Source organism: Photinus pyralis, unplaced genomic scaffold (assembly GCF_008802855.1).
Source record: "Photinus pyralis isolate 1611_PpyrPB1 unplaced genomic scaffold, Ppyr1.3 Ppyr1.4_LG1, whole genome shotgun sequence".
Lineage (NCBI taxonomy): Eukaryota > Metazoa > Arthropoda > Insecta > Coleoptera > Lampyridae > Photinus > Photinus pyralis.
In genome coordinates this window covers 32,934,478-32,956,498 of record NW_022170249.1, presented here as the reverse complement: position 1 = coordinate 32,956,498, position 22,021 = coordinate 32,934,478, and the positions used below count along the sequence as shown (strand labels likewise).

General features: G+C 35.1%; 1 protein-coding gene across 4 annotated transcripts; it reads right to left on the bottom strand.

Moving 5' to 3' along the window:
• Positions 1-4,596: 4,596 nt before the first annotated feature.
• On the bottom strand, positions 4,597-21,931 carry LOC116180619 (E3 ubiquitin-protein ligase TRIM71). Of its 4 annotated transcripts, none has more exons than XM_031500705.1 (6): positions 21,631-21,930; positions 14,686-14,805; positions 10,061-10,238; positions 9,801-10,010; positions 9,426-9,745; positions 4,597-7,522 (listed from the first exon to the last, which is right to left on the bottom strand). In XM_031500705.1, the coding sequence occupies exons 2-6, from the start codon at positions 14,775-14,777 to the stop codon at positions 6,181-6,183; spliced, it is 2,142 nt and encodes a 713-aa protein (XP_031356565.1). In that variant the 5' UTR covers positions 14,778-14,805; positions 21,631-21,930; the 3' UTR covers positions 4,597-6,180. The 4 variants fall into 4 exon arrangements, with proteins under 4 accessions (XP_031356565.1, XP_031356573.1, XP_031356589.1 ...); XM_031500713.1 differs by lacking the exon at positions 21,631-21,930 and adding an exon at positions 15,789-15,919; XM_031500729.1 differs by lacking the exon at positions 14,686-14,805 and having other exon boundaries at positions 21,631-21,931.
• Positions 21,932-22,021: the final 90 nt, after the last annotated feature.

Below are 22,021 nucleotides of genomic sequence, written 5' to 3'. Positions count from 1 at the left end.
TTTTTATTGTGGTAAGTATATGGAAAAATGTGGCAAAACCTATCTATTGAAAGATAAAGCGTTATTGGCGACTTAGGTGTATTAAAAAATATAAAAAATAACCGATTAGAAAACTGACTCTGAAGTTTAGGGCAAAATAAAGTGTTAAATAAAACCTACTTCTCGAGATTTTAATAATCAATAGTATGTTTAATATTATACAGATCACAAAGACTTGTAAAACCAGTTGCCAAATTCTTGACAGAACAGCTTCCTAGCTCAATCCAAAAGTAGCGCTTTTAGAAGAGTATAAAAAAAATAATAAGTTTAGACAAAACCGTTTCCCATGAAAGTTTATTATTTTCCGATGTAGAATAAGGCTTCTATTTGAAAAAATTAAGTTTCCCTACACTACCGGAACTGGTAGTCCAAAAGAAATGATACTATACGCCCTCTGCTACACCCTAATTCTTCTGGTGTATTCAGTTAAACCCCCATAAATCATTCCTGAAACCATTGATTATACACACTCAATGCTGAAACTAATACCTACAATATATTCTATGCAAAAATGCTAGCATCTTGCTTCAAAGCTATCTTAAACCGTATGTATTTTTGTTTATTCCGAATTCTATTGTTATACTTGGGAAAAAAACAAAGTTTATAATATAAAAACTTCTTTTTATTTTTCTTTGTGTTTATTACTAATAATTCATTTATTGGCCCGTATGAACAAAAGGGAGCATATATGCTTATACTTGCAAAATTCAAAGTAAATACTTGTATGTGCCCCTTCATACTGGTCTGTTTAGCAGCGCCGCACTGCGTCCTGTCCTGCTGCTCAGCAGCGCTGCTAAGTCGCCCAGTGTGAAAGAGCACTTACGAGTATTTACTTTGAATTTTGCAAGTATAAGCATATGCTCCCTTTTATTCATATGGGCCAATGTCTACATATACAGTCAAGTAATGTTGCTCTCGGTTAATACTCATATTTGAATGAGTAACCACTCCAAAACTTGGCTCGGTTACTATTTGAAAACTGTTATTTTTCGTTTCCGTATGCCTAATATTATACATATCAAAAGATTTTTACATATGCAAAATTTGAACAAGTCGAGCTGTTATCTCGGAAAATTGCCAACGCACATACTTAACATACACATACAGAAGGAAAATTCGCGGAATTCGCGTGGCGTTTGCATCTTTTTTGTGCGCTCTTTTGGTAAAAAATATTCTACAGTTTTCGTCCGATCACAGAAGTTAAGCAGCGTAAAGCCCACATTACATCTATCAACTAATTCATGAATTTGTCCATGGATTTATTGATGAATTATTTCATGGATTTATTGTTCAGGCAGTTAGTACTTGGATGGGTGACCGCACGTTGTTGTATCTCTTTTTTTAAATTACGCTCATGTTTGTCTATTGATTTTAGATTTTATAGGATGTCACAAGGTAACATATAATCAATAATTGTAATTCCTATTTAGAATTATAGTCTAGCCAAAGTAAAAAAATAGATACAGGGATCGTTAAAAAAATTGCAAGAAAACGTTTCATGGTTTTATTTTGTATTATGAGGTGTCCAAAATGACATACTAAAAGTTGGCAAAAATATATTTACCAGAAGTTGTTCGAATATTGCCCTAAAGTTATATATGTAATTTCGGAATAATTATCAGCAAAACCTAGTTCTCATACTATAAAAAGATTTATTATTTTAACACATTCATGGCTAATAACAAATAACAAGTAGGAATAGCTCTGAAGGAAGGAATAAACAAGGCTAGTGAGTGTTGAAACAACAGTGCATATCGTGCCCAGGGCTGTATAGCTAGATTAGTTATGAAGAGCAGGCAAATAAATCTACAAAGGGGCAGGCGAAATATTAATAATTTCCGCGCAGATACCACCCACTGAATAAATTCGTTTTTAGCGCAACCCACGAACTGGGCGTTATGTCTTCACATTTCCGTCCCTGTGTCTGTCGTTCCGTGCATCAGTTTCTAAACCTCGTATCGACTTCAAGTTTTCGCCATATGAAAGCTTGCGAGTTCCAGGTGCGCAACTATCAAAAATTAACTTAAGTATTCATCATTTTCTTGCGGTCAAAATCGTTATCTTTCTTGGGAAAAAGATCAAAGTCAACTGCTCAATGACCAAGAAATGATACCTGTGTTTTGGTGTCCTAAATATTTTTACCCAAAGGATGTCAAAATCGCTATTTATGCATCAAATTTCTTGGGAAACTCGATTGCTCAATGCTTAAGAAGTGGTCCATATGTATTAATTGTTGGTGATATTTTTTTGGGCAAAAATACCAAAATCGTTATTTATGTATGGGTTTTCTTGGGAGAAGACATTGTATCCACTCAGATTTTCGTTGTATGAATAAGCTTATGAGTTCCAGATGTGCATATAAAAAAATAATTTTGGTAATTATTACTTTAAGGCCTAAAAGCGATATATACACATTTAAGCACCAATTTTCTTAGGAAAAAGACCAAACTCGATTGTTCGATGCCCAAGTCATTTGAAGACTTCATACATGTATATACTATGTTTTGCAGGTGGTAAAAGATACTTAAAATGATAATAATATATTATTTATGCGCTCACAACCTGGGAAACGCAACCACGGAAACACAATAAAACTAACTCATTAATTAAATCCCTCTTTCAACCTGAAACACTTTCTTAATTATGGCGGATTGCCACATAAAACTGTTGAAGTTTTTTATCTCTTCTTTTGTTAATTTGTTTAGGAAATATTTAATCATTTATGAGCATGCTATATTGTGTCATATTAAGAAATTTTCAAGAGCGGACAAAGCGGGTCCCAAGAGCGGACGAAACCTGCTCTTGCCCCCTTCTGGAAATGGCCCTGATCGTGCCGCTTGAACTATATTAACAAGGACATTGAAAAACATAAGAAGGGTATTGTCGATTCTCATAACTTACCCTTGAAGAGAAGTTCATTATTATGTCAGGACTGTTTAATAATAAACGGTTTATATTGTGAAAAAGAAATCATTAGTAGAAAAACTGCTCCTGATTATGTTGACTACAGTTATATTACGACCAAAGCATTTGGAGGCAAGGTGTTGGCCTACTGCCAAGCGCGTGGTGATTTCAGATGAAGAAGACCTTGACAACTCGCCGTAAAATTGACATCTAAAAAGGAAACTATGTCTTTGATTAATTTTATAACAGTGGTAATATAAATAACTCACTGATAATTTTAAACGTTGGTTTATTTATAAATTTAAAAAGAATTTCATGGAAGTAATAGCCTTTTAGATATATGTAGTTTGCAACTAATAGTAGTCCCATATATTTGCCAACTTTTACTACTTTTGTTTTCATACAATTAGCTAACAAAAAAAATAATAAAATAGTTTCTTGCAATTTTGTTACGGTCATATCGTATGTTTCTTCGACTATTAATTTAGTCTTGGCGAAAAAAATACTTTAGTTTTTTAAGAATTGAGGGTATCCATGTTTTCTTGAATTCAAAATGAGGTGGACATCGAAGAAATTAGGGAGAATTAATAACTCAAAACCTTCCCCGTGATTGTGGAATAAATAGTTGCGACTAGTTTCGACGTTACCATCATCTTCTGGCTTTAAAATTAAGGACTAACATTCTATGGTTCTCTGAAGGGTAGAACGAGTAGTTACATATTGAACAAATATAACTTTAGAACTAGGTGCATGGGGAAAAATTAACATAAGGATTAAAACATCAGTAAGGACAACTGCGTTACAAACAGAAAAATTGACCCGAAGGTCTCTTAAACAATTTTAATTTAAACAAAATTCGTCATGATAATGTACGAAGGCCGATACCTCAGAAAATTGCCAACGTACGCACATACAGACAGAAAAGAATTTTATTCTTTAAAGGTTGCTTAAAATGATCTAAAACGTCGACATTTGATGAAATCTTATCATGTCCAAAAAACGGTGATCGCAATAGCCACCTAGCTCAAGCTAGGAAGCTAAAAATCAAAAAATGCTTGTCGAGTAGGCAAATTGTTATTATTAATGACTAACGAGCCACAAAAATTGAATTTATGATTTTGGATTTTCTGTCCGTCCGTCTGTGGACACGATAACTCACTAACGGTTTTGAATTTCTAATTCTGTTTTTAGAAATATGTAGACAATGATCAAGGGACTAATTGATTAAATTTTGGTCACTATTCATCAACCAGAAGTGACTTTGTCCAACGTTTTTTATCTACGGATGTTATTGTTACTGTTATTTAGAATTGCATTTTAGAAACAATCTGAATCTCATCGATTTGAATAAAGAATTATGGTGGTAAAAAAATGAAAAGAGATGACTAACTTATTAGGAACTATTTATTACACAAATTGCACCATTACTACAAGGTGAAACAAACAAACAAAAACATACACAAGTAAGTACCCACTGAGGGATTAACAAATCTGATTAGACTATGTTATTTAAAAGATTAGATAACCATGTAATAATGGCAGATATATTACATCATGCAGTTTTCAAAAAATGGTATCAAAAACAACCAAAATTACGATCGTATGTTGATAAAAAAAATCTAGTACATACTTTGAGGCTATTCTGTAACAATATTCTTAGTATTACACAATCCAAATTGCAGTTGAATTTTTGGATTAGTTTAAAACTACCTAAAACCTAAATTGTGTTGAACAAAAATAAATTCTTACAAAAATTCTTTATATTGCAATTAGCGAAAATCAAAACAATACTTATACAACATCGTTAAATCTTTGATTCTCACCCTCACACTTTTACTTCTTCTGCCCTAAACCTAAATGTAAATTATAAACATCAATGCCACAGAATTACAACTAATGCACCATTATTTTTATTATAAGACATATAAACAGTAATCATTTAAATTTGTCATCGAATAATTCACAATTACTCGCAGTTTAACAACCTAATTAGATGCAACGGAATAATCTTAGTTGACTTTTGGACAATGCTGTCAAATTTACGTCTTACAGACAAAAATATAATCGGAAAATGTGGGAGTATTTTCCAATCATTTGCAGTAACCTATACGTAAAAATAATACAGTACTTACACAATTGCGATATTAAATTTATAAACATCTAATCACAAGAAGCACACTTTACATATAATCATTTTAAATGGAACTTTAAATAACACGCCTCAAAATAAAAACTTTACAAAACAGGTAAGGCCTCTGTTTTTAGATAAAATTTACATAATGGCACATTTCATGCAGACAAAACTTTATTAAATAGAACTACATTGTTTCAAACATTAACTAAAATACAGGGTGGTTAAAAATCTTGCCCCATCTACATTCGTTTCGTACTTTTCAGTGGAATGTCCAACACTATTGTTTATTGCTAAATTTCTTTGCTTTAGGTATTGGTAGAACAAGTTCCGTTGTAAATTTATTTACAACGTTGTTTCAATACAATTTTCGACCTTGGTCAAAAACCAAATTAGTAAAGTACATTATTATGTACAATTATCTAAATATTATAGTATTCGAGGTACGATCCTGTAAATTCCTATAGTCGGAAATAAAATTTTATTTTTACAAATGAAGTTTACAAAATTTTGTATAACGACCCTGTATATTATGTGTATATAATTTTCTATAGTGTCAAATTTTAAACTTGAAATTTTTCCAAGAACATTTGGCGCAACACGGTTTTATGTCGACGGACATTTATCTAATGAAGGTTTAGTTATAGAAAAATCGATTCAGACACGTTTGACTACAAAAATTAAGCTACTTATCAGACTACAAAAAGATCAATCGGTATAGTATGAACACTAGGTACATAACATTCAGTCTTACGTTGCATCATATTTGCCTGGGAGCAATTTTATAAAAATACTTTGTGTAAATAAGTTTAGAAAATTGTAATAGGTAGATCAGTCTTATAGCTCAGTCTGTCAGTTGTCATTCAGTAGACTATATATGGTAACTCAATAGTTCGGTAATCGTAAGGAAATAATACTTAATCGAATAATACGCATGTTTAACAAGTAAAACGATTTTTGAACGTAACAGATCATGCGACCTGTACATTGGCACGTAACCTTAAATCTACAAAAAAAATAAATGTTCCTGAGAAGTAGTAACCCTGAGAATGTGGTAATTGCGATTTTCGTAGGTAAAATTAACTTCCTAAATAACGAGACCAGTATCAAAATATTTGCACTCTATCATTGCCAAAATCAACTACAACAACACGGCCTTCAGGATTTAGACATATACCACTCGGACGGTCCAACTCGCCGGGACCTTTCCCCAGAACTCCAATTTTCCACAAGAAGTGTCCGTTACTCTCGAAAACTTGTATTCGATGATTTCTAGAATCGGCAACTATGATACGCCCTTCATCGTCACATATGATACCTTGGGGACGCAAGAACTGCTTGTAACCGCATCCTTCGCCACCCAAAAATTGTGCTTGCGAAAAGCGTTGATCGATTATTACAATTCTGTGATTGTTAAAATCGGTAACGATTATACTACCCGTCGGTGTAAAACACACTCCTCTAGGGGAATCGAAATGTTTCCACATGGGTGTGGTGCCCTCAAAGCCGTATTTGTTAATAAAAGTACCATCGTTACTAAACACTTGGATGCGATGATTTCGTGTATCTGACACCACAATATTACCCACCGAATTAACCGCAACATCCCACGGATAATTGAAGTGCCCATTGCGACATCCTTTCTCGCCAAACATCAGAACAAAACTACCGTCAAGCGTTAAAATTTGAATGCGATGATTATCTTTGTCGGCGACCACTACTCTACCCTGGGGATCAACGGCGACGCCTGCCGGACGATCGAATTGACCCGCGCCCGTGCCTTGTGTGCCGAATTTATGCGAAAAAGATCCGTTCGGTCTAAAAACCTGAATTCTGTTGTTGCTGCGATCTGCGACTATAATGTTGCCATTTCGATCACAACAGACACCCCACGGTCGACATAACTGCCCGTCTCCTTCCCCTTCTGATCCTATAATAATCGGGCTCGCAGTAGACTCGCGTGCGATCACTCTCGAAACTCCAAGCACAGCGCAACCCCTTGATGCACTACTCATTTGCAAGTCCGGTTCGTCTTTCAGTTCAACTGGCGGTAACAACGGCAAGCTATTCATTTGCATCTCTTTTAAACGATTGTGCATCACCAAACTACTGTTCGGCATACTTAAACTGCCTAACGAAGACACCGCTCGCAGTAGGTTCAGATTTGACGGTACAAATACTATGTTGTCATCTTCACATGGCGCCAAATCCGACTGAATCGTACGTATTTGTTTCAACTCGGTCGATAGCTTTTCATTTATTGAAATAATATCGATTCCAGTTGCTCCCTCTATCGATTCGTTTAACAGATCCGACATCCTGGCCAATTTCGCTAGGGCAACTCGTAGAGCTTCCATTTGATTGTGTAAAGCTTTACCTTTTAGTTGGCGCACGTGTTCAATCCTAGTTAAAAGTTCTCGTTCACGTTCTTCAATAAGGGCAACATATCTGTTGAAATAAATAAAAACACATTTTAGATATAAAATTGCTGTGAAAACAATATTCTCTCACAACATTAAATATTTTACACTATATTTTGCTTAACACGGCCTCGAGCCTGTACGCTGTACGGTTGTTGCTTAGCTTGCTTTTATTTATTTCTCTTATTCACTATACTTATTTTACAATTATTATATTATTTATAACTTATTTACGATCAATCCGGACTCAAGTGCACTTAAAATTGCAAAATATAAACTTTGTAAAATACTTTTGTATAATTTTTATTTTAAAAATCTTAGGACTTTTGGCGCCTAGGGCACTTGCCTGGTTGCCCTACTGGATGCCACGGTCCTGGGTTTTTATATTTTAATCAAGTAGGCTATGATGAATTAAAAAAAAAAAAAATCTATTCGAGGCAACAAAACAATGAAAATAATTAATCAGATGTTTAAAATACTGGCCATTATTAGTGAAACACACTTCAAGACAGTTTATTTTAGGCAACGTGATGCCATTGATATTATAACACACCTTTAAACGGCTTCGCGCAGTTGTGTTATTATTACCTATTAGTATAGTAGTTACTTCCATGTACTTTATTCTTTAATGTACAATGTACACAATTCGAGAGATGTGACCTAGGTAGCCAGTTCAATTGTTGGTAGGAACCATAAACCAACCCTTTCTGTGAAACATAGGTACGTTGTCTAGAAAATCGTTTAAGGAAGTTGATTGGAGGATTTGTAAATAATGGTGAGCAGTTAAAGTTCCATCGAAGATTACCAGTCCAATTACATGACTTCCCATTATGTCATATGTTTTAAAATCTTAAATGATTTCGGCGTGAAACTCATCTAGGTTTTCCTGTGACGAGTAGTGTTCATTATGTCGACGAACACTCCGCAGAAAAATAAGATGCATCTGTCCATATACTCGAACTGGTAAAACTGTTAGTTTCGATATTCTTCCGGATAAACCACCTACAAAATGTGACCTGGGACAATGCATCAATGGTAATATTTTGTGTGAAGTAAATGGAAGTGTCTTGAACTGTGTTTAACTGGATAATGGCATGGCATCTTTTCGAGGGGATAGTTTGTAGTTCTACCAGCATTTTGTAGGTATGTAAGTATGGATAATATGATAGTCAATAAGTGACATCATAAAAGTCAAAATTTTTCTACACCTAGGTACTTATATAAAATTTTGGAGGGAGTTGTAATCCCCAACATTAAACATTGGATGTAATTATTTTTATTCTTTTGTTGCCTCGAATAGATTTTGTTATGTTTTTTTAAAATCATCATAGCCTACTTGATTAAAATATAAAACCCGTTGATATAATTGGTATCTTATTTTCAATCTTATGCTATGATAGCTCATTGAAAAGAGAATTAAATAATCCATCAAATAATCTAAAAATCCAATATGGCGCCTATTTAACTTTAGGAAGTTGGTAAATGTTCCTCAAAGGTAGCCATCTTGAATTTTTTTTACATCAATTCTAAATTGGGCGTATTGACAGTAACTTTTATATAAAACTTTTTTTATATCTCTTGTACTTTCGAAGATATAAAACATTAAAGGAAATGACCAATTTTAGTTTTTTGAATTTACGTCGAACCTATTCGACATTTTGAATTTCCACAAGGAAATTTTAAATAAGCATCTAAAACTGCAAAACATTGTCCATTTAACCAATTCTCTATCTTTAATAATAAGAAAGTTACCCATGCAACCCATCCGATCTGGGACACACTGTATATATCAATTAGTTGTAAATAAGAAAATTAGCAGATCTGTCTATATTATAGTATAACGCAAGGATGCTATATAATATAATGTATATCTTTTTGGATATTTGATTAGCACTATTTGAAAAAATACATTACTTAAAGTAGATACCTACCTTTTAGTAACATTCCGAACTTCAACAGCTGCCTGATGTGTTCTCAGCTCAACAGCTTCACTTTTACGCTGCACATTCTCGATAGCCTCTCGAACCGCTGCAATGGCTGCCCTAGTCTCCGAACTAAGTTTAATAGTATTTGCTCTAGCAGCATCTATTGCATCTTGAATATACACCAGCTGATGACCATTATGCTCAATCAGAGTGCATTCAGTACACACTGCCAAAAGACACGTTTCACAGTAAAGCCTTGCTTCGTGCTGAAGATCACAAAAGTTAATAGTTGCGCCGATACCTGTACTACTTGGACTATTGCTGGCCTGTAATTATTGCGAGTGAATTGAACTGCAAAAAAACGAAACGATTAAGACTGACCTGTGATGAGCCAACCGAACTTAACGAATCAGGTATATTATTCACATCCCTTGCAAATTTTACAATTCTGTGATCTTTGGTAATTCTAACGCGTTGGTGTGCTCGCACACACGGATCACAGAGTAATTCACTACAATCACGACAACGAGATGAAGCCGATGTTCCTTCTTCGCAGCTTGAGCACACCGGAGCATCGTCACCCGTCACAGCCTAAAATAAATGTGGTCAGTCACTCTTAAGCTAAAGTGGACAGAACGTACCTGTAATAAGTCGGTAATAAAGGAATCCACAGAACTAGGTTCGGGAGAGGTGTGTGTTGGTATTGCTAGAGGTAGAGAGCTGGCGTTGTTATTTGGAAATCCTGAAGGACCCAGGCAAGACATTGTGACTTTTAATTTCCTTTCTGGTGTTCTACTTGCACTGGAAACTGGGGCCATACTAAAACAATTAAAAAGAAAATTAAACTTCATAACACTAGAAGGTTCACCTACAAACACATTAACATTTATTTAATATTTACAAAAAATTTTTTATAAGACCACAAGCCCTAAGTTCTATGTAGAATTTTGAATATTGTCATTTAGACAGTCATCTTGACACTCTTAAACTTGGAATTAATTACAAGTACAGAGTGGTTCAAATTTGTGGCTCACAATTGGCAATTGGGATTGGGGCAAAGTTGCCCCGTTTTGTGCTTAAAAAAAAAGAAATTGTTAAAAAATCTTTGAAAATAACTGAAAATGTCAAACTTAGTTTTCATATTCCCTAGCTTAAACGGTTGGAAATGGACGGTTCTCATGACCACCTTCTATATGCACTTTACTTGGAAATCGGAATCTGTTATCAGAACTTCCATAACACGTCCGAGGCCTTCACTATTCTTATAGTTTTTAATATATTTATATATTGAATTCGATGTATAACGTCATGTAGACGTTATTTCGGTAAAAGACCAAAAATAATGACGGGGCATCCTGTATATGAGAATATTGCAATTTAATCTGGGGAATTATTTACGAATAAGCACAAAGTTTGTATATTGTATTTAAATTCGTTATCTCAGTGTCTATTTTTCCTATTGAAATTGGTTGTAATTGCGTAATACTTAGGTTTGTGTACTTAATTGTAAAACGTGAAATTGCGTGCTGAAATGTAGGGACATCTGGTCGTTTGCGATAAGAAGTTTTTATTGGACGAAAATCAAATAATATACGTGCTCTTTTTGCTGTTAGAAGAGATAATGTCTTTTACGATGTGCGAGTTATTTGGGCGTAAGTGGGGACGCGTTCCTGTGAAGCTGGCATTATCAAATCTAATTGTGTTTGTGTTTGGCGGTGTTTGTGAAAATCCTAAGGAAGGAGTTCATTTGCTAGTGGAAGTGGTGTTTCCTTAAATACTAGAATCAAGGTAAAAACGAGGCTACTGCTACTAGCTGTTAGTTTTCGCGACGGTTAAAGAGCCTGTTCATCTGTTTACGCTAAATCTCGAGCAGTTTGCCGTAGTTACTTGAAGACGCCAGTTTGTGAAGTGTGTAAAATTGTTTGTCCGTATTCAGAAAAAGTAGTTCGAGTGTGAGTAAACAAAGCAGTTGTCTGCTTAGTGAAAGTTAAAAGTTTCTACTGTCCGAGCAGCCATCGAAAATCAGAAATTGTGTAATAAATTTTTTGGAATATTCGAAAGACCACCGAGTCTTCCTTATTTAAAAGACTATAAAATTCTAAGTTTCAATTTAGATTTGTTTTCAGCCAGCTGGACAGGTATTCTGTGGGAGGTGTAGTGACCGCATACCATTGTCCACAGCACTATATATTTTTAAATTTTGTCACAGATACATACTTTTGGTAGATGTAAGCACATCTATATCGCATATAGTAAAAATCAAATGTGAGCATGCACAATGTCAACTTATTTAAGGAAATATTTGTTAAAATTTCAACCACAGATGCTTCTAGTAGTATCGCATTTGCGATAAATTAAATGCGCCTATGCGCACACTGCGGAAAATTGAACTGATTCAATTTTAATTTGTGCTGATCTGGAAAATTAGGTTTCCTTGAATTGAATCGCGGGGGCCAACTTCACTCTCAGCCCCCCGGTTTTCTTAAGGAACAAATTCCACTACTACTTTAAGGAGTTGTGCCCGATGCGTATTGGATTGTGCCGTTCAAATTTTCGACAATAGTTTTATGATGCACAGTAGTTCCTGCACTCAAATCTCGGAGGCCAGCTTGACTCTCTGCTCCCCCACCCCGATTTTTTAAATTCATAAATTCCACTACTAGTTTAACGAGTTGTGCTTGATGCATATTGGATTGTGCCGTTCAAATATTCGAAAATGTTTTTATGGTACACGGTAGTTCAAATTTCAGGGGCAAAAAGGTTGGGATCTTATCAATAGATTGAGAAATACGGTAAAAATAATTTTATCATCAAAAATATATTAAACGTTAGATGTGCGCATGCACAGTACCAACTTTCTTATTTATGAAGATATTTCTTTGAAATTTTAACCATAGATGTCTCTAGTAAAGGTAGAAATAGCGCACATAGCTATGGCCTTTTGGGAAGTACTGATCAATGCATGGAAAATGCACCGAAATTTTTTGCGAGGGCTAACTTGATGGAGATTATCCATATATCCTTTCGAGAAATAGTGACCTGGGCATAGAAAATACGCTAAAGTTACTCACCTTCGGGCAAAAATCTGGGTAAGTATAAGGTTTAGACTAAAATGTTAGCACAGTGTTCAGACTTCAGCTCGACCAAAAATTGTCATTCCGATCCTCAACTCATTTTGTGTTGTGTTTTCGATTTGAAAATGTGAAAATCGTGAAGCCCTATTAATGGAAGACGCTCGTCTCCCCATCTGTTTGCTAAATTATACGACTTCTGCATAACATATCTTGTGCAGATTATAAAAAAATGCCTCTGAAATGTTGTCAATCATTTTACTTGTTTCTGTTGTGTTTTCTAAAACTTGTTATAGATATCTTGTAACACAGTTCATATGGCACAATGCGTTCAATGAGATCAAACAAACTTTAGAGAGTTTCACGCATTGAGCATTGAATGGTATCACAGCGTTCATTCAAATTTATTCCCCAGCGAAAATTGAGAAAAAGAGAAAAGAAGTAGAATATCCTTACGACTTTATTCAAAAGAAAGCGATTTGGCATATCAATCGAAACCAAATGTCGCTTAATACAAAGAAAGAATCGTCTATTTCAGGGTCACGTACGTTAAGGGAAACTTGCACGTTTCTCAAAAACATAAGTTGCAAGAAGCAGGATGCATCTTTGGCCTCATTCTCGACCGGTAGATTCTGTATTTAAGTGGATAGGTCACAATCGCTCACTTCCCCAAGTTTGTTAAAATAATTAGGGCCATATGCTCGTAGCTCTCAAATTACAGGATGAACAATTTTGACATAAATCCGAACGTTTATTTACAAAGACACCTTTAACGTCTCCGACTGTTTAAAGTAATTTTTGTGTCGGCGAAGATTTTAATATAAACTAGTTGGTCCACTCTTCGGGGCAACCCTTATATTTTTTATACAATAAAAAACTGGGATAGTACCGTTACTATCCTGTTTTTGTAACTGTACTTTAACCGTATAAAGATATTTTAATAGCGTTTGATTTTTAGATCAACAAAAAAAATGCGTTTGATGTCGCATGATGGCGAGTGGTCATTTTCAAATTTGGTAGGTATTTTTCCACATTTCGCTCGCTAAATTCTTGACAAACAACAATAAAACCTTTAGGACGAGCAGGTAGTTTTAAGTGTACCTGCTTTACAGAGCATTTTATTGGGGTGGCTTTTGTGAGAGTGCAGTGCAAAGTATTTAAGACTAATCCTCTGTTAGAAAGCAGTTATTTTTCAAGTCGCAGGCCTGGTTTTTTGTGTAACATCTGAATAGAATCCCTCTACCCAGACGGGCCTTTATCTAAAATTATTTGTACACCGTATGATATTACCAAGGTTATATTTTTTTGGTTTTCCGCGTACCTTAAATTAGTTTGCATAATTTACTGAAAAGCGCGTTCTGTAAAGTTTGTCCTGGGAACACGTTCGTCGTTCATATCATCGAACGTCCTGTACCTGCAATGTCCTAGTCGGCCATTGGGACTATAGTATTTAAATAAATTTTGATTTCTTCTTTCAAAATTATGCGTAATGATAGGAATGAGTTTACACATAACAGATAATTATTTCAATTAAGTATGAGGCGCGAAACGTCTCCCCAATATGTTCATATACCTGCTCTAAATAAATGAAACTTCCCCTCAATTACATAGTGGACGAAACATGTGTCATTCCGTTCCAGAAAATTCTATGAGCAATTAGGCAGTCAGCGAAATACTAGTAGGCATCCAGAACACTGTAGAATCGATATCTAGATTGTTGGATTGCTTTCGTCCATTTACACGTAAATCTTTGAAATGAAACAAACATTTCATTATAATGTGACTCAAACACAAACATCTGTTAGAATAATCAATTAATAATGTTAATTTCACAAATTGCAATGATTTTTTTTATGCTTCCATGTAATTTTTTAAATTTCACTAATGTTCCCGTTTCCTCAAGCTATTAGATGACATTTTCTCAAAACTAGTCGCTATTTAAATTCACAAATTAAATTAGAAGTATGGGGATGGTTTTATGTTTTACGCATTAACGATTTTTCAATTCTGATTGTTGGTGATATAAATATCGCACTTGTACTTAAGCAAATGTTGACGTAATTTCATAAATTGGTGAAGAAATTATATTTAGACGTTTGTTAAGGTATAAATATCAATTACTTTAAAAGTAAGCCCTAACTATCAACTTTAAATGCGCACAAAGTTTTTTTTTCAAGAATCTATCAATAATTTACCTTTTGGAGTTGCACAGAGGATCATTTGATAACCATTCATAAATATTTATCCGAGCGGGTTTCATAAGAGCTGATTGGAACAAGGAGTCCATTACCTCGATCCGGAAGCTCGCTATAGACCTACAATCAAAATTTTGAAAATAAAAAATCTAACATCCGCTCCAATTTGTTTTTGTGTTAGTCACATTTAAAAAATTAGCTAAAACATAACAGATTTTTAGGCTTGACTTTGATTTCAAAGGCAGCAAATTACAAGTTGGGCTTGGTAGGTGATATAAAAATTGTGCTGGTTCTAAGGTAAATTATGCTTTATGAAAAATTTAAATTAAATTCAAACCAATATAGACAAGGAGCGACAAAAACAGACGGATAGACACAGAAAGTCCAAATGACCAAAATTTAATCAGTTAGTCCCTAGACCATTACTTGAGTATTACTGAAAACAGAATTGGAAAGTTGAAACTGTTCGCGAGTTATCCTGTACACAGACGGATGGACAGAAAGTCCAAAACCATGAACGAACTGTGTCGCCTGTACAGGGTGAGTCAACGATTGCGCGGAGTAGCTTAATGCCTTGAAGATAAGATTTTTCGATAGAGTACTTTTGTATTAAAATATGGTTGAATATTCTCCACATTTTACAGGGGGTTCTATTTAAAAAAAATGTACCATTTGGGCGCCCTACGTTGTAGGCGCACCCTGTATAATTCCAAATATTTTTTAAATGTGGGGAATATTCAACCATATCATAATACAAAAACACTCTATCGAAAAATCTTATCTTCAAGGCATTAAGTTACTCCGCGTAATCGTTAACTCACCCTGTACATACATTTTTACCACCCGCACATTAGTAAGTTGCATTGGGGTAAAAAATACCCCCACCCCCTACTTTTTTAGGGAAATACACGTTTTGAAGCACCAGGAATCCGAATCAAACAAAATCTCTGTGATGTCGGTCTGTCGGCTAAACGGCTAAACCGATTGGAACCTAATTTGCGGTACACATATTCTTAGACATAAAAGGGTAGAATCACGCATGCGCAGGTGGTATATGTGCTAGCCACAGCAAATTTTAATGTTTCTTTAAGTTGAAATCTTACACAATAATAACATCCAACTTCCTCTCACTGTCTCACGTATACCTAACGTTTGGCTTCAAAATCCTCAAGATTTGGAAATGTTGAAAATATTTTGCAAATGACGAATGCTCTGGAAATTTACTGGAAATGTGGAACACCTGTAAGAAATTATCTCGGAAATTATGGAAATATTTTTTATACCTGGAAATTTGGAAAGATACCTACCCGAAATTATACTAACAATATGTGCACGAAATTTTTAAAATGTTGGATGTGTCTGTGAAATATTAGATATTTTCTAAACTTTTACTTAGCACCACTAAAGGCATGCGTATGCAAAATCTGAGATCACGTTTTACTTTCAAAGGCAGTATCTCAGGAAATAATTCGTGGGGGGGGGGGGGGGCTTTTTAGACACAAATTTGATGACCGTCTGGCACACCTTCAAGGTATAGGCTACCTAAGAAGTAGTTCAAAACGGTGGAAGTGGGCCCGGACGGACGGACTAAACGCAAACAATAGCACATTTTTTTTAATTCTTAAAAAATGCGCTATTTGTGGCCACTTTGTACGTCCGTTCGTCTGTCCGTGCGTCCATCCGTTGGGACGCTACTAGTGCTTTATCTTAAGAGCTATTGTTCTACTTTTTTCGCTATTTGGTTCGTTATGGTATCGAGGCTTGCACCAAGGAAAGAATTTTTTTCTGCGTGTATTGCTTAAAAAGTTATTGTTTAAAAACCAACAAACCGTTTTTTACATGTTCTATAATTTTACACTTTTGCCGTTTATTAACGATCCTAGAGATCGTTTATAATTTTGTATTACTGTCTGCCGTCTGTCTGTTGGTTTATCCGTCTGTTCCTTTGTCTGTCTGTCTCTCTATCTGTCCGTGTGAACAATCACTTTGTTTAGAAATGTCCGATCGCTTTGACATCTCCGTTAGTTGTAAACTGAATTGCATGAAATTCAACATGGGTATAGCTTCAGCCATGTATTACGCATTGCCAAAAGTTGAGTCGAATCGATTCACATTGCCCTTTTCACATCTCGACCATTTATAAACCGAATTACAAACTTTTTTATTTATAAAAGTATTCAAATGAAATTTGATACATAGGCACTTGGAATGAAGGAAAATCAAACGCCAGTTTAAAAATTTGGTTTTGAAATTCTTCTTATAAACTGAAATTGAAGTAGCACGTCAAAAATGGATTGCACATTGCAAAGCTATCTTTCATATTTGTGGCCGAATTTTTACGATTTTAACAGAAGTTGTATCTTATAAATGGGAAATGAATGCAAGTGGAAATGCGCTTTTTGTAAATCGTTTATACGATTACTTTTTAACTTGTTTGTTTGGTACGTATTTTCAATTTGTACCGAAAAAAGTAGGACAACAGCTCTTAAGATAAACATTTTATAGTGACAGCCATCGACCAGCGGACAAAGTAACCACAATAGCGGCACATTTTTAGCGCATTTCCACAAAAATAAAAAAAAATGCGCTATTGTGGCCACTTTGTCCGTCCGTCCGCTAACTTTGCGACGCTACTAGTTCTTTATCTTAAGAGCTATTGTTCTACTTTTTTCGCTATTTGGTTCGTTATGGTGTCGAGTCTTGTACCAAGGAAGGAATTTTTTCTGTACCGCTTACAAAAAAAGTTATTGTAAAAAAAACAAAAAACCGTTTTTTACATGTTCCATAATTTTACACTTTTGCCGTTTATTAACGATCCTAGAGATCGTTTATAATTTTGCATTGCTATCTGTCGCCTGCCGGGTGGTCTCTCCGTCTGTTCCTTTGTCTGTCTGTCCATCTATCTGTCCGTGTGAACGATAACTTTGTTTAGAAATGTTCGATCGCTTTTACATCTCCGTTAGTTATGAATTGAATTGCATGAAATTCAATATGGGCATAGCTTTAGCCATATAATACGCAATGGCAAAAGTTGAATCGAATCGATTCAAAATTCACAGTGCCCTTTTCGCATCTCGACCATTTATAAACCGAATTGCAAAATTTTTTACTTATAAAAGTATTTGAATGAAATTTGATACATAGGCACTTGGAATAAAGGAAAATCAAACGCCAATTTCAAAATTTGGTTTTGCGCATGCGCAGTGCCAACTTTTTTATTTATGGAAGAATTTAAACGAAATTTGATACATAGGCACTTGGGATAAAGGAAAATCAAACGCCAATTTCAAAATTTGGTTTTGCGCATGCGCAGTGCCAACTTTTTTATTTATGGAAGAATTTAAACGAAATTTATCCATAGGCACTTGGGATAAAGGAAAATCAAACGCCAATTTCAAAATTTGGTTTTGCGCATGCACAGTGCCAACTTTTTTATTTATGGAAGAATTTAAATGAAATGTGATACATAGGCACTTGGAATAAAGGAAAATCTAGCGCCAGTTTCAAAATTTTATTGTGCGCATGCGCCGTGCCAACTTTTTTATCTATGGAACTATTTAAGTGAAATTTGATACTTAGGCGCTTGGAACAAAGGAAAATCTTAGTTTATTAGTTAGTTATAGTAAATTAGTTTTAAAAATTAGGTTTGCGCATGCGCAGTTCCAACTTTCTTATTTAGAAAAGCATTGAAATGAAATTCTTCTCATAAACTGAAATTGAAGTAGCACGTCAACAATGGATTGCCCATGTGCAACGCTATCTTTCATATTTGTGGGCGGATTTTTACGATTTTAACAGAAGTTGCATCCTACAAATGGGAAATGAATGCAAGTGGAAATGCGCTTTATGTAAATCGTTTACGATTACTTTTTAACTTGTTTCTATATGTGGAGTTGCGCTAAAAAGTAAGTGGGGACTTACTTTTCGAATATCAACTTAGAGAGACGACGGTTTTCAAAAAATAGGAGAGCGGCAAAACGATTTTGATGTTTCTTGGTCATCAAAAATGCGTTAAATAACTTCTTGAGGATTGAAAGAATGCGTTTGGTTTGGGCCTTTTCCCGACAAAATCTGTGCATAAATAAACGTATAAACAAATATAGCAAACGAGCTCCTGGGTTTGGCTATAGCATGCGCAAAACCAAATTTTGAATCTGATGCTACATGCTTTTATTCCAGTGTTTAGTATCAAATTTTATTTAAATGCTTTCGTAAATAAGAAAGTTGGCACACTGCGCATGCGCAAAACCAAATATTTAAACTGGCGTTGCATTTGATTTTATTTCAAGTGCCTATGTATTTAATTTCATTTAAATATCTTCGTAAATAAAAAAATTTGCAATTCGGTTCATAGATGATCGAGTTCCGAAAATGGCACTGTGAATGTTAAATTGATTAGACCTCGGACTAGACTCCACTTTTGGAATTGCGTATTATATGGCTGGCGCTATGCCCATATGGAATTTCCGAGAGAAATTCATGCAATTCATTTCATCAATAACTAAGATGTCAAAAGGGCCTTCCTGATTTGTTGACCTACCCGATCTACATATTTGATCAAGAATCCAGCTACAAAATTTCATCGTAATCGGTCCATTCGTTATCGAGATATCGTGTTAACAGACAGACGAACCGACACCGTAATAGTATTTTACATTATTAGCCAGGTAAGTGAGTTTTTACTGGCGATAGGAGAAATTGACTGGCGAGCCATCAGGCGAGCCTGTCATCTCCTAGAGCCAGTAAAAACTAGTACCTGGCGTATAATGTACAATATTTTATTTGTTACTCATTTGTAAACAATAGTAAACGTAAATAATTAGTTCTTAAATTAATCTTGAAGAAATGTCTAAAATATCATGTTATCCATGTAACAGACTTCGCATTAATTCTGGCCAATGAAATTACTAGATTACTAACTTGTAAAATTTTTACAGGTCTGCTGTCAGTTTTACAAGTCAGTAGCGTTTAAACATGACGTTTACCCGTTTGCGTTTTGTCTTGTTAATCAACGTTTACAACTGAGTAACAAATAAAATTATAAACTCGGTAGGAGCTCGTTCATAAAACTTCTAGATATCTTCGTATAAATAGATTAAGTTAGGTTAATTGCTATACATATTATATTTATAAAAAACTCGAAGTCCATTTCTGTGACGCCTAAGGAGTTGCTGTGGGTTGCAGCAGGTTGACCTCTTGATATTTATAAGTTTTCGTTTGCTACCTATGTGACGTATATAGCAGTTGCACAACACACTCTAACAAATTGCGATAAAGACGGACAGACAGACGAACAAAAGCGCATTTTGTTCAAATTTCTAGCACTAATAGACGAATAGAATAAAACGGTTCCATCGAACTGTGCTATTTGCACCAAAAGTGACATAACAAACATAGGATTTCGAGTACGGTTTGCTATCAATTCATACAGATTTTAGCGATTCTTGCCTTTGCTTTAAGTTCTTCTGTAACTGTATTGTAATACAGCCCGCATAAGGGAAGTTTGAACGGAAGCTCATAGCGCCAACAATATAGTACCTACCTATCTATGTACCTAACTATCAAAACGGCTAATATTACAAAACGATCATCCCTAGTCTGTATAAAAACCCGTGAAATTGCAGGTTGGAACTATTAATTTTATGGCGTCTTAAAATTAGGAAGTGTGGGCCTCAATTTCAAATTTATTGGGGTTCCATTGTATAAATGAGGGCAGGAAGCCCTTCACAATTTTCACAGTTTCCATGTAATTAAACCTAATGGCCGGAATATAATATGAGTAAAATTAATTATAGAGTAATCAGATAGTCTTTGGAAGACCTATTGATAAGTTATTAAAGGAGGGCGACAATAAGCGAGAAAACCCGTATACAGTAACGTTTATTTTATTTCTGAGGGTAAATGGAAGCCATCCCTTTAAGTAAAATAAATCAATGAACATTTGTCGAAAATCTGAATTCCATACGGTCTCCGTTTCTAGGAAATCTACACGAAGGGCGGTGGTAAAGCATGCGCCCTTGAAGTGAAACGGATGTATACGTAAAGCGTGTACGACAAACACAAACATAAAATACCCTACCCGCACATGGCCCTTCTCAATACTAGTTCTGTAGGGTAGGTCAGGCTCCTTTCAATAAACGAACGCTTATGGACTACCGTTATCTATTGTTGTGGCTCGTAATGTTATGCCAAAAAGTTTTGTTCAGCTTAACCCAAATTTAATTTTCACAATTTGTACCGTTTTCCGCGTGGGAGTATTTTCTATTAAACCCATGTTTTATTATCTCAAAATTTACAAATTTCGGTCATGCGCGTCGTTATTAAAACAATTGCGAAATTTCTCGTTTGAAGACAACCGGTATCGGTAGAAAATATTTTCAACAACGTGCTTGCAAGCGCTTTACGCATTTGCAGCCCTTTTGTCATTGCTGATCGATGACTATCCAGGGACAGGCGCCCCTAACCTAGCTCGACTTGTTCCATAATGTAGATCAGAAAATTCCATTTATAAAGGAAACTTGAATTTAATTAACTGCCATTATTATTAACCGTCTAGCCTAAATCCAAACAGTCTGCCGGAGCCGGTGACACATTTTTTTTAATACCCAATGACACACATTACTTATACACATGATGAACAATAAAAAAACATCTAATATACCTATTAAAACCAGATAACATGTCTACATTCCGCTAATATTGCAAAATACAAAGGTTAGTATCAACAATCGAACGTACACAAATCATGCACAGAGTTAATTAATAATTACAAACAAAACTTGAAAAAAATTAAATGAAATGATCGCAAATAAAGGCAAATCGCAAATACTAGCCATAACCTCAAAGTTGGAACACTGTTTATAGTGCGGATTTTGTTTGTAATTACATAAAACAAAACACGATCACATTTATACAGGTATCATTGGTTAATATTAAAACCCCTACCTTAGGCACAATTCGTAAGGTGTGGGTGGAAGAAGTCCATGGCCCGGTTGGGTGATGTCACAACATTTCCACCCTTAAACACTGCGGTGCGGAACAAACTCAATAATATTTTCAGGTTTCGCCGATCAAACTTTACCCCCACTCTCGCATTCTATAGGTGCACTACCCTTACCCAACCAAGGGCTCCATACCCCTCTTAAAGATTTTCTCCCCCTTTTCCTTTAACGTTCGTTAAGATGTTTATTAACGAGCTGAATATATTTGCCACGGTTAGGCAACCAAAGTTACACTACTGCGCGAAGATTTCGAAGCATCTTCTATTGTTTTCGCGTTGCTTTGTGACATGGGCACCTGCAAAAACGCACGTAGGCATAAAATTTCGCCATAGACC